The sequence below is a fragment of the Marmota marmota genome, unplaced genomic scaffold, assembly GCF_001458135.2.
Source record: "Marmota marmota marmota unplaced genomic scaffold, marMar, whole genome shotgun sequence".
Taxonomy (NCBI): Eukaryota; Metazoa; Chordata; class Mammalia; order Rodentia; family Sciuridae; genus Marmota; species Marmota marmota.
Genome location: NW_026000174.1, coordinates 25872434 through 25884822, shown reverse-complemented (window position 1 = coordinate 25884822; position 12389 = coordinate 25872434). Strand labels below are relative to the sequence as shown.

The 12389-nt window shown below is 39.5% G+C and overlaps 1 protein-coding gene across 12 annotated transcripts in view; it reads right to left on the bottom strand.

Moving 5' to 3' along the window:
• The window catches only part of Tead1 (TEA domain transcription factor 1), a 257978-nt gene that overhangs the window by 6152 nt on the left and 239437 nt on the right, over positions 1-12389 (bottom strand). For all 12 annotated transcript variants that reach the window (XM_048788366.1, XM_015477640.2, XM_048788370.1 and 9 more), the window contains 3 exons: positions 10666-10806; positions 5856-6008; positions 1-1564 (listed from right to left, as the gene is read on the bottom strand). The exon at positions 1-1564 is cut by the window's left edge and continues 6152 nt beyond it. In XM_048788366.1, coding sequence (XP_048644323.1) covers positions 1451-1564; positions 5856-6008; positions 10666-10806 — 408 coding nt within the window. In that variant the 3' untranslated portion in view covers positions 1-1450. The remainder of the gene's footprint in view (positions 1565-5855; positions 6009-10665; positions 10807-12389) is intronic.

Below are 12389 nucleotides of genomic sequence, written 5' to 3'. Positions count from 1 at the left end.
GAGAGAGAGAGAGAGAGAGAGAGAGAGAGAGAGAGAGAGAGAGAGAGAGAACAAACATTAGGCCTCTTAAACCTAGGTCTTACAAGGGCCATTGCATCTTACTGAGAGATGTCTAGAAAATGAATATCCTTAGAGAGAACGTATCTAAGTATAGATGCAGACTGAGATACACATAGGTATCAGCACCTAGCAAACTGAGCAACACTAAACAGATGTTACAAATGTTGAATAACCATGTCTGTATATGTGTACATATGCGATGGCATTCATACACATATAGTCACATCAGGTTCCTACGCATATTGGGTCACCAGAAATAAAGAATTTATCCACAGGCTGGTAGGGATGCTTACAATTTTCTGGGGAGCAAAGTTGCTAAACCTGATGAGCCTTTTACTTGTTTGGTTGTTGAAATTTTCTCCCAGCCACAGGATTCTCTATACTTTGCAGCTCACAGTGCAGTATTCATGCCAATTTTAAAATTTTGCTATTAAATTTCAATGGTTCAGATGTTTACTCTTAATAAAAAATTTGGTTGTCCATATAAAATATAACTGCACACACAAGACTATAAACATTGTAAGTTTAGATTTTTCAGTATTTATCTACTTATTGCAAAAAGAGCCATCTTTTCTTTTTTCATTAAATAATCAACCATCACATTAGTACAATACAATTTTACATTTTTAAATATACTATATATGTTAAAGATAAGGGGTGAAGTTTTCTTCCTCTGTAATACCTGTTCAAGAGTTTAATGGATTAGAAGATTAGTTTTAACCTTGAGGAAAGAAGTACAAATTTGTCTCATTAGGATATTTCTACCAAGCATTTCTTAAGGCTATAGTTTAACATTTGGTTTCAAAAAGAAAGAAAGGTTTCATTTAAAAAATAATTTAGTGAATTACATTCTTTTTATAACTTCCACCCTAATTAGTTACAAAGATAAGTCTAAAGATTCTTAGTTTTGTGTACTAATTTACATTTATATTTAAAGATTAATTTTACTTGTATCTTAAAACAAGAATTTCATGTTGGAAAAAAAAAAAAAGAGAGAACTAAATACATTTGTGTAAAGGCAGTAAATGTCCCATGGGCAATGCTCTGTCTTAATATTTTCTACCACAATAAGAAAGAGGTCTCTGTAGAGAGAGACCTGGGTTGTTTAGGTTTTCCTTTCCCGAGGAATTATGGGCTGCAGATCTGAAGAACACATAGAAACAACTCGATTTCTCTTTACAACTGTACCAGAACTTCACAGCTACAATGATAGTATGAACACATGAAAAAATGACTTCACTCAAACAGGATTTAGAAAAGTTGGGGTGACCTCGGGGCCAGGACACCACCCACGTGGTGAGGTTTACAGTCAGTCGTTCAATAATGGAGAGTGTGTGTGTGCACATAGGTGTGTGTATATACAGATATCTATATATATAAATAATCATGTTCAGTCCTTTACAAGCCTGTAAATATGGTGTTGTGCTCCATGTTCACTATTTGAAACTTCAAATACACAGGCCATGCAGAGGAGAGTTTCTTGTGTATCCCTGTTTGTTACCACCTGTTTAAAAAAGAAAAGAAAAGGTACATATATATATGGCACCTCATGGAGGAAGGCACACTCCCGCTGTGTCCCAGGACCATGACTGAATTAGAGAAGAGCAGTCTTAAGTCAGATCAGTGGGTTAGGAATCCAGTCGGCCTCCCTCTGCACCATCTAACACATATCTCGAGAACTTGAATCCCATCCAAGCAGGATGCCATAAGCAAGAAAGACCTTATAGATGGTCTCTCATCTATTTTCTAAGCTCAAGAAGAGAGCAAAAGAATCAGTATGGTTTATGTGTTTGGGTATTTTCTGAAGCCTGATTTCTAAAATAATTAAGGGAATTTTCTATAATTCTGTCCCACTGTATAACTATTTATCCTAAGCAATTGTGTCCTACTTTATTATTTTTATTGTGTACACACACACACACACACACACACGCAGCTATTCCCCCCCAACCCCCGCCCCGTAAGGGGATCAAACCCAGGGTCTCATGCATACTAGCAGGTGCTCTACCACTGAGCTTCATCCTCAGCCCTATTTTAATTATATTTTTAAGTGTCAAATAATAGGTGATGTCATGGTACATGTATACATTGATTAACTGACTAATTAACATATTCATCACCTCACATACTTCTTTGTGATGAAAACATTTAAAATGTATTCTTTCTCCTACCTTATTCTTAAATTCATGCTACATTTTGTTTCACAATAGCCAGTGACAGGCAGGAGCTCTGTGGGTGCCTTGCTCATCACTGTATTCACCAGCAGAGCCTAGACTCAGCAAAATATTTGCCATATAAAGGACAAGGTACAGGTGGAATCATGTCCAGTGACAATCTTTCCGTGGGCACAGGCTTTACCTTTCAACATGTATGCTGAAGCACCATCTATTACTTCTTCAGTTATGGCTCTTGAAGCCATTTCCTTCCTCACCCCATGGCCACAGCTTCTGGCCCAAGTCATTGCTACCTTCTCTCCTCACTCAGTTGCAGTCCCCACACCATCCTCAGAGGAAGTTTCTACATGCAAATCCAACTATACTTCCCTACTCAAGCCACTTCAATTACTCTCCTGTTACTTTCTTTCTTTCTTTTTTTAATATTGTTTTAGTTGTAGATGGATACAATATCTTTATTTTATTTATTTTTATGTGGTGCTGAAGATTGAACCCAGGGCCTCATGCATATGAGGCAAGTGCTCTACCACTGAGCTACAGCCTCAGCCCTCTCCTATTACTTTGGTATTTGAAAACATTCTAGATTCAAGAGCCTGTCTGGCCCATCCTAGACCTATTTTCCTCCTATGTGCCAGGCTGCTTCCTGTATTTGCTTCCTAGAGGCATTCAAATTAATATGCCCTGATTAAAGTCTCATAATGCTTCTGATTTTCCCTAAAGAATTGTGTGATTTTTTTTTTCTTTAAATATCCATCTCATTCAGTGGATTATAAATTCCTGAAGATCAGGGACCATGTTTCCCAGTAACTAGCTCAGTGCACAACACACATGGTCATTTAATAAATATTTGCTGAATGAATGGAAATTTACACAGTAGCCAACACATACTGATTGCCTTCTCTACATCTACTCAAGCATTAAATGCTTTCTATAGATTGTCGCATATGACATTCCAACAACTCTATGAGTGAGTGGTATTACTATTCCCCTTGGAGAAGGAGCTGAGGGGTTAATCTACTCAAGGTTCAACTTGTTCAAGGTGGCCTATTCAATTCCTTTTCCCTCAGGAAGGCTTCTCCATCCTCTTGAACCAGGTCAGCTCAACTTCTGAATCAACTTGATGCAATCAGATAACCCATTCCATCAGCCAGCATGGTTGGGAATTGGCCTTGATGACACAAGGATTGTATCTAAAATACCCAGTAAAGTCCCTCCAACTTTGTCCAGTTGGAGATTTCATAATGGCCTGTCCCTGAGGAAGAGCTGGAAAGCGTAATTTCTCCTGTTCATCAATTAGATGACATGACTTTCATAATCCAGGAGTGCTGGCTTAACTGCAGTTTTTCTAAGGCTATGATATTTCCAGCAGATTCTTATTGGTAGTTACCAATTCCTCATATCAAAGGAATGTCTAACTGTTCAGTGACACATTGTGAAGTTATTAATTGAACCTGAGTTTCCTGGACAGCCATGCTGGTTCAAGCCACATGTCCTGAGAAAGCACTCCTGATGATTACCTGGGCTCTGTGGGAAATAGGCACTCGGACCTTTCCTGGCCATTTTATCCCACTGTGCACTGTGAGGTAGAAAGTCAGGACCTGGGAATAACATCTTCCTTAATGTACAGAAACAGACAAGGCTGGTTTTTAAGCATCAGCTAAGATGCCCTCCAAGAAGTGGTGGCCGTCCACTCAGAGTTCTGACCAAGAACTGAAACTGTTTATGAAGTCCACAGCAGGATTCTAGCTTGCTCACGTGAATGCTAAGCTGCTGTGCCTGTTCTTTAAATAGTAGAGAAAAATCTCTGACAAGTACCTGCTCCCTGCCAGCGCCCACACTAGAACCACTCAGTTTTCACCAAAAGACCTCTAGAGGAAAAGATACTAATGAATAGCTACTATGAACAGGTATTCCAAATTCTTTTTCCTGATTGCTGGCTTCTGAAGTGTACAGGCATGTAGGAATATCTGAGAATCCACTAAGTTCTCTCCCTAGAATATATGACACTTACATGCAAAACTGTTTGCCGGTTGCATGCCAGTCTCGTCCCCGTGAACTCTGAAACTCATTTGCCAGTCTGCTTATAGCAGTGGCTTTCAGTCCTAGTTGCTCACTTCAACTGCCTGGAAAGCTTTACAATTAAACAAAAAGACATGATGCTGGGCCCCACCTCAGGGATTCATCTGGAGTGGGGCCCAGGCCTCAGATTATAAAGTGTCCTGGATAAACCCTTTACTCTTTCATACGTGTTAAACTTTTTAATATGTGAAGGGCTTTAATTTTAAAAACCGATTGTTTTTTCCTTGCAACCGTGGTACATGGGAGCTGGATTCTACTGGCTTTGAATGTTATAGTTAATAGTAAGAAATTTCATGAGCTAGACAACAATTGGTAGCTTGAAATTGCTCATGGGGGGTATATTTACACTATGGAAACAGGGAAAAAGTATAAATCAGAATTTGGAATGGGGTGCAGGTTTAGGAAAGAGTGCAAAGAAAGTATATACAAAGAAAGTATATCACTGATTGAGAACCACTGACCAAATAGAACCAAAACTCCAGGTAAAGAATTTCCACTCTAAGTATTCTAGTTCTTAATCCTAGTAACAAAGAGTAATAGAGTAAGCTGTCAGAGGGCTGCGTGTGTGACTGGAGTATTATCTTGGTACCCCTTTAATGAAATTGTTTCTACCAAGTTTTGTTTTGGTATTTATTTTAAAGCCTTATAAAAAAAAAAAACTCTTAATGTATATTCTCTAAGTATAAAATGCTATGCCTCACAACCTTTCCAAAGTTCTCAAATGAAGCCCCCAGGAGGAGTTGGCCTAAAGTCAAACATCACTTAATCCCCTGTATTGCACTGTGTGGGGGGACTGGTAGGTTTCCTGTCATGGTCTTGAGCACATTCATCTTTTTCTTTCCCTTTAGCTGCCCCTTAAGTTTTGCCATATTTTTTTCAGTTTGTGAAGAACACTTTCTTCCCCTTCCTGGTCATTTTATTCTAATTTTATAGTTCTCGCAGGAGAGCTTATATTTTCTTAATATATGTTACCTCTTATAAGGCCTTGCAAATCCTTCATGAAGTGAGTCAAGGTATGTTTGAAATGCAAACCTATGGACTCAGCTTCTGCCTCATTTATGATTTGCATTTTACATAGCTGCTGAGACTCAGCTGTGGCTAACACTGGAATTACCCATGGAATTTCAAAAAACACACATGCCTGCGTCCAGCCCTCAGAGAGCCTGAATGAGTGGACCAAGGGTCAGCCTGGGTATCAGGATTTTAAACATTTTCTTTAGGTCTTTCTAACGTGCAGCTGGAGTTGAGAACCTAGGGTCACCACTTTTTAACACCCACCTGAATTCCAGTTCTGCCAAATTTAGAAACCCCCAGATGAGACCCCCAGATGAGTTATTAGAAGAGAACTTCTAATAACTCAAGCCCAAATATGGCCCAACTTTGCTAGATGGAAGCTGTGAGTTCCACTGCTAGCTGACCACCTGGGGCCCCATCCAAGTTCCCTTGGCTAAGGCCTTGGTGGCTCCCCAGCCACCTTTCTTACTATCCCAAGCAAGCCTTGTGGCAGAATCTGTCTAGAGAAGGAAGAAACAAAAGAATTACCAATAAAATTGTGAAGTTTTCCAAAACACTGTTCATCATATATTTCTCTGGTAAGTGTTTGAGCTTGTGGATGAAGTTGATCATATATTCACACATTGGGGAGCGGTTTATTCGGTATACAAATCGGCCATTCTCAAACCTTGCATACTCCGTCTGTTAAAAGAAAAAAGATTTGAGCATTTTTATACTTTGACCTCAAAATACCAGAAACAGCTATTACTGTCTATAAAAGCATTTTGCTTTTTCAACATGAATTGTCTGTTATGTGCCATGCTCTTCAGGTAGTTGACTTTTAAAAAATATTTTTAAAAAGATCACTGGAAAGATACCTTCAAAGAGGAATCCGATAGGTCATTTCAGCAAAAAAAAAAAAAAAAAACCAAAACCCCAAACTAGCTGCTTAGTGATTCTCTTCCTGGAGATGTAAGAACAGCCCCCAGCAAGTTACAGTTCTTAAAGAGCCCAGAGAAGCCCCTCTTTACTGTGATAAGGTCTTAAAGCCCCAACAACTCATATAGTTAATTTCTTTACTTCAGGAAAAACTGGTCACCTCACATTTATCATGTGGATGGGTGGAAGGAAGGAAGGAAGGAAGAGCTAACATATATGCACTTTGAAGACCCTATGGAAGTACTCAGAAATTAAAACCACTTCCAGATCACCCTGGATGAAAAAGGAATTAAAAAGGAAATTATAAGCTGTGAAAAGGAAAATGTATCCAAACTTAGGGGGCACAATTAACCTCTGCTTGAAGGAAACTTAATGAAGCAGCCTCATAATGTCTTCACCGTTAAAAGACAAAAAATTGCAGAACTAAAGACATGTTTAAAAAAGAAGCACAAACCCCACAAAATAAATCCAAACCACAAAGAAACCAAAGGAAACCAGGAATAGGAAATTAATAAAGATAAAAGCTCAAATCAATGAAACAAATTTAAAATGCAGACAGAATAAATTTAAAAATTGGTTCTTTAAAAGGACAAAACAAAATAAGCCCTTTACACATTTAAAAAGGAGATTGAAGAAAAAAAAAAGAAGAAGAAAAGAAAGAGGCAAAACCACAACTGTAGTAGAGATGAGAAGCCATACAAGGGCTGGGAGCACAGCTCAGTGCTTAAGAACATGTGCGGGCACAAGGCCTACGGTTTGGTCCCCAGCATGCCTCCCCTACAATGCACCCATGATTTCCAACAGGGTACTTCACATCTGCTTCACATAGCAAAGGACCTAGAGGATAGGGATACTTTCCCAGAAAAACTCAAATTGCTAATATCAAACAAAAAAGAAGTGGAAAAAGTCAATAGATCAATGACTGGAAATGACCAGGACTAGAAAGTGACTTCAATATCTACCCTTGGAGAAGATACAGAGACTGCAAAGGATGTCAAATTTAGATAGGTGGAATAAGTTCAAGAGATTGATTACACACAGTGATGTTTTAGTTAGTAACAATATATTGTACACTTGAAGATTGCCAAGTATTTTAAGCATTTTCACCCCCCCCCCAAAAAAGAGTGGTAATGCATATGCTAATCAGCTCAATTTTAGCCATTCCACAATGTATACATAATTCAAAATTTCACATTGTGTACAATAAATACATTTAATTTTTACTTGTAAATTAAAAATAGATCATTTAAAAAGATAAAGAACAAATTGTAGGCTGGGGCTGTGGCTCACTTGCCTTGTAAGTGTGAAGCACTGGGTTCGATTCTCAGCACCACATATAAATAAATAAAATAAAGGTCCACTGATAACTCAAAAGATATTTAAAAAAATTTGTTTCAAAGGTAGGTTTATGTACTCTTTAAAGAATAGTTATTTTCAATGTTATTTATTCTGTTAGAGAAAAAAAAAGTACACATACTAATTCCTTTTATTAAATGAGTATACATTCAATACTGAAACTTGATAGGTTATATTAAAAAAAAAGAAGTATAGAAAAATATGGTGAGATGTAAAATATCAGCAAAGAAAATCTAGCAACATATCCAAAAGCAAATAGGAGGAAATGCTGCAGAGGTTCATACCCAGAAACCTCACTGACTCAACTCACATCAACAAATTGGAGAAAAATCATGTAGCAAGAGATGCTCAAAGGCACTTAATAAAATAATGCAGTTATTCCTAATAAAAACCCTAAGCAAAATGGAAATTAAAAGCCCTTACACATGTAATAAATACCATTTACAAAAGCCAATAGTAACCCTAATCATAAATGGTAAAACACCAAATCTATTTCTACTAACATCAGAACTATACAAAGATGCCTACATCAATATTGCCTGATACAACTTCGATGAAATTTTAGCAAATGAAAAGTGAGAAAATAATAAAAAATTTGACATAAACATGGGCAAAGAGAGAATAAATTAGGGGTTTTTCTGCTATAACTAAGATTATGTATACAGAAAACCCAAGAATCTAGGGGAAAACCCACCAGAGTTAAGAGATCTTAAGATAACCACAGTGAAGACATCTTCATATAGATCTTAAATATAGATTGCAATATCCAAGGGCTTTTCTGTCAGAGTAATTAGAATCTAGAAACAGAAATTATGACAAATTATATAATTTTCAGAAATACATTAACAATGGCAAATCAGTATGATAAAGCTATAAAACCTTATTGAGATAGAAATGTAAATATGAAATAATATGAAATAGGTCTTTTTTTTTTTTTTGTACCAGTGATTGAACTCAGGGGCACTCAACCACTAAGCCACATCCAGCCCTATTTTGTATTTTATTTAGAGACAGGGTCTCACTGAGTTGCTTAGCAACTTGCTTTTGCTGAAGCTTGCTTTAAACTTGCAATCCTCCTGCCTCCACCTCCAGAGCTGCTGGGATTACAGGTGTGCCCCACCATGCCTGGAGGAAATAGGTTCTTGATTACAAAGTTTAATATTAATAATATGCCAACTTTTCCAAAATATCTAAATCCAGTGCAATTACAATTAAATTGCTCAAAGTTTTTTGTTTAAAAAGTGCTCATTGTTTTGAAATAGAAAAGCCAGTTGCTAGCTTAGAAAACATATGAAAAAGAATGATGAGATTGACTTGCTTCATCAATATCAGAACCTACTATTGAGCCACTGTAATTAAATTCACATGGTAAAGATAGTGGATACACTAGAATGGAGCCTAGGAGCAGCTCCCAATATATATGGCAAGTTAACGGGGACAGATCTGTTTAACTGGAAAAGAACACATTTGGTTAGACACAAATGCCTATGTATTTGGAAGAAAATATAAGCAAGCTTACTACTTCCCACCAAATACGGGCATACATTCTGAATGAATTCAGATCTTTACTCTAAAGCATACCTGCCACACTCAGACCATCTTCTCCATGAAAATTCCTGGGATTTTGCAAATCAAAAGCAACCTCTCCCTGAACCCTGAACTTGTAGAGCTTTGGCTGTACCATCTGAGGACACCATGAGGAATGGTTTGAAACTGGGAAAATAAATAAACTACCTGGTTCACCTTTTCTCACATGCACCTGGTCCAGGCAGAGAAGCCCACGTGCAGAGAATACCCCTCACAGCGTGGCTGTTTACTAACTCTGCCTAACACAGACCCTCCAGTGAGGGGTAACTACATTTCCTCCGGGTCTCCCAGTCCTGTCTTATTATACAGCCTCTTTCTTCCCCTCTCCTTGGGCTTCCCGGGCATCATGCTGAGCCCCTGCCCTGCCTCTTCATTCTGTTTATGATCTCTGATCCCTGCTCTGCTGCTTATGCCTCCCTGCTACTTGCCCCAGGACTGGCTGCTGCTGCTCAAACTTAATCCTCATCCTGATGTCTTGTTATTCCCTTCAGGTGGCTAGTTCTCCATTTCCACAGCTCTAATTAGCCTTAATACTCAGGATTCCCAATTGAGATTTCCAGTCTTTACCTGTTGCATCTATAATCCTCCCCTATATCCTCCTGAATACCTTGTATTCTTATTTCTACCTAACAGCAAGCATAAAATGTGAAAGTGACCTTTGACTCTCATCCTGACTCCACAAGGCATCCTTGCTCACCCTGCAACACAGAGTCTTTGTCAGCCAGATTGGGCTCCTGGACCTGAGAGGTCCAGATCTGCTGCAAATAAAAACTATTTACTAAACATGGACCAATTTGAGGAGGGTGAAAGGCCTGGGAAAGGAGAACTTCAAAAGGTAAGTCAACTGCAAAACAGATCACCCGGATAAAACAAACATTTGTTTAAAGGGAGGGAGGCAAGAAGTATAAAAGCTGTAAGTACATATTTGATCCTAATATAGAATGAAATGTAGTAAAAGCAATTAAAATAAAGGGAGTGGAAATAGTAAAAGCATCAGGTGTCAGGATTTTATAAGAGACATGCCAATCAGCTAAAAGCCAACCTGACTGTTAATGCACAATGCTGGAAGTGCCCTTGGACCCGGAGTGGGCTGGGAGAGCCTGGCTCAACCCAACATTCCCAGGGACCCCAGGAGGCTGCACCCCAAAGTGAGTAACGCTAGCTTCAGACACAGAGGGCTGTCACCAGACTTCCTACTTGTTTTCAGGTACTTCCAAATCATTTTGCCTTTCAAAGTAATAGAGAAAAGGAGGAGAAGTGGGAGGAAAAGGAGGAGACATCAAAAAAGCACAACTTGAGGCTGGGGATATAGCTCAGTTGGTAGAGTGCTCGGTCCACATGTACAAGGCCCTGGGTTTGATCTCCAGCACCACAAAAAAATAAAAATAAAACAGCACAACTCTCTGTCCCCATGAAAGATTGAAGAAGGCAATGGGCTGCCCTTGAGTGAAGTTCTGGTCATCAGAGACCAACTTACCTCTACTTTTTCTACTACTTGCTTCCCAAAGGAGCACACTTTGGTGGAACAGGTGACTGTCATGTTTTCAGAACTCTCATACTGGCTGGTTACACCATAAAAAGCCCCGGCATCATCTTGGATATTGCAGTTTAAGTCGGCCTGTAGGAAAGGAAATGGGGGCGGGGTTATTCTCTCATCCCAGGAGTCTCACTACTGAGACAGCAATGCCAAGGCAAGGCCATCAGCGACTGAGCCCAGGGGAGAGCCACGTGGAAAAGATGATCTTCTAGAAACAAGGCCAATGCCCAGCAGTCACTTTGTGGAGGGTGCTAATCTGGGCATCTTCCTTGAAAAGCCCATGCTATGTGTTTCCATTCTGTGTTGCTTTCTTGCATTCGGTATCAGAATAAAACTGTGCCTTTGTAACCAAAGATAAGATTAGCACTCTCTGAAATGTGTACAGAGAGTGAGACATAAATTAGACTCATATTCACTAGATTTAAAAGAGATTTAAAAGAACAGGAGACTCTGTAGCTGATTAGCCATTTGTTATATATGTTAAACAGAAACTTTAAAAGAAATAGGGCATCTGGAGGGGAAACAGTTCCTACAAATGGCTGATTTACAAAGATTCTAAATAACTGCCATTCATTTACCACACTGTTAGTAAGTACCTACTGTGAGGTTCATACTGGATGCTAGATAGGACTTGGTCGCAACCTAACATGGAAGATAGGCACATAAATTAGTTACCATGCAAACAGAAAACAAATACCATGTCAAAGGCACTCAGAGCTCAGACAATGAAAAACATTGCTTTTAGCCAAGTCTTAGTTAAGAGACAGCTAGATGAGGGAAGGGTGCTTCATTACAGCTATGGTGTAAAGACTAAGGGGACTGGGGGAGAGGAATTTGGAAATGCAACTTGGGCCCCAGTCATAGACAGCTAAATAAGGAGTGTGGGTTGTATCCTATAGGAAATGGGGACCAGGGAAAGTTTTAGTGCCAAGAAGCAAAGAGATTAGAGCTGTGCTTCAGAGAATAGTGTCTCAGCAGGATAAAACATGCACTGGAGAAGGCTGCTGAAGCGTTCAGGCCATTGCTATGATCTGAATGTGTGCCCCAACATTTGTGGGTTGGGTACTTAAATCTCCAAGACAACAATGTGGGTTTTTCTTGGAGGTGTTTAGGATCCTGCCCTCATGAATGGATGAATGCAGTATAAAAGGGCCTTCAGGAGGGTTGGGGATATAGCTCAGTTGGTAATATGCTTGCCTTGCATACACAAGGCCCGGGGTTCAATCCCCAGTACCCCCAAAGAGGGGTTGGGGGTCTCCAGGAGCTGGCTTTTGCACCTGTTCCTCTCCCCAAATGTGGGGATGCAGCAAGCCAAGAACAGACCAAAGCAGTCACTGAGAAATGGGTCCCTCCACCCAAACTCCCTGCTACACACCAGGCCCTGGATCAAAAGCTGGGCTAGGGCTAGTGCTTCCTCTCCTGGGGCTTGTGATTTAGCAAGGAAGGTATCATAACAGAGAGAAGCCCCCACTGAGAGGGATACAGAGGGACATGGAAATAAACAGTAGAGAAGGTCCCCTAGGGGTCAGGAAGGCTCTGAGCCTCTGAGGCAGCTGGGATCCAAAGAAAGAAGACATGGTTAGGCGTGAGAAAAAGGTCTTGGGAGGGTACACACCCAGAAAGAAGGACTTAAAAAATAATAATAAAAAAAAAAAGCGGGGGGG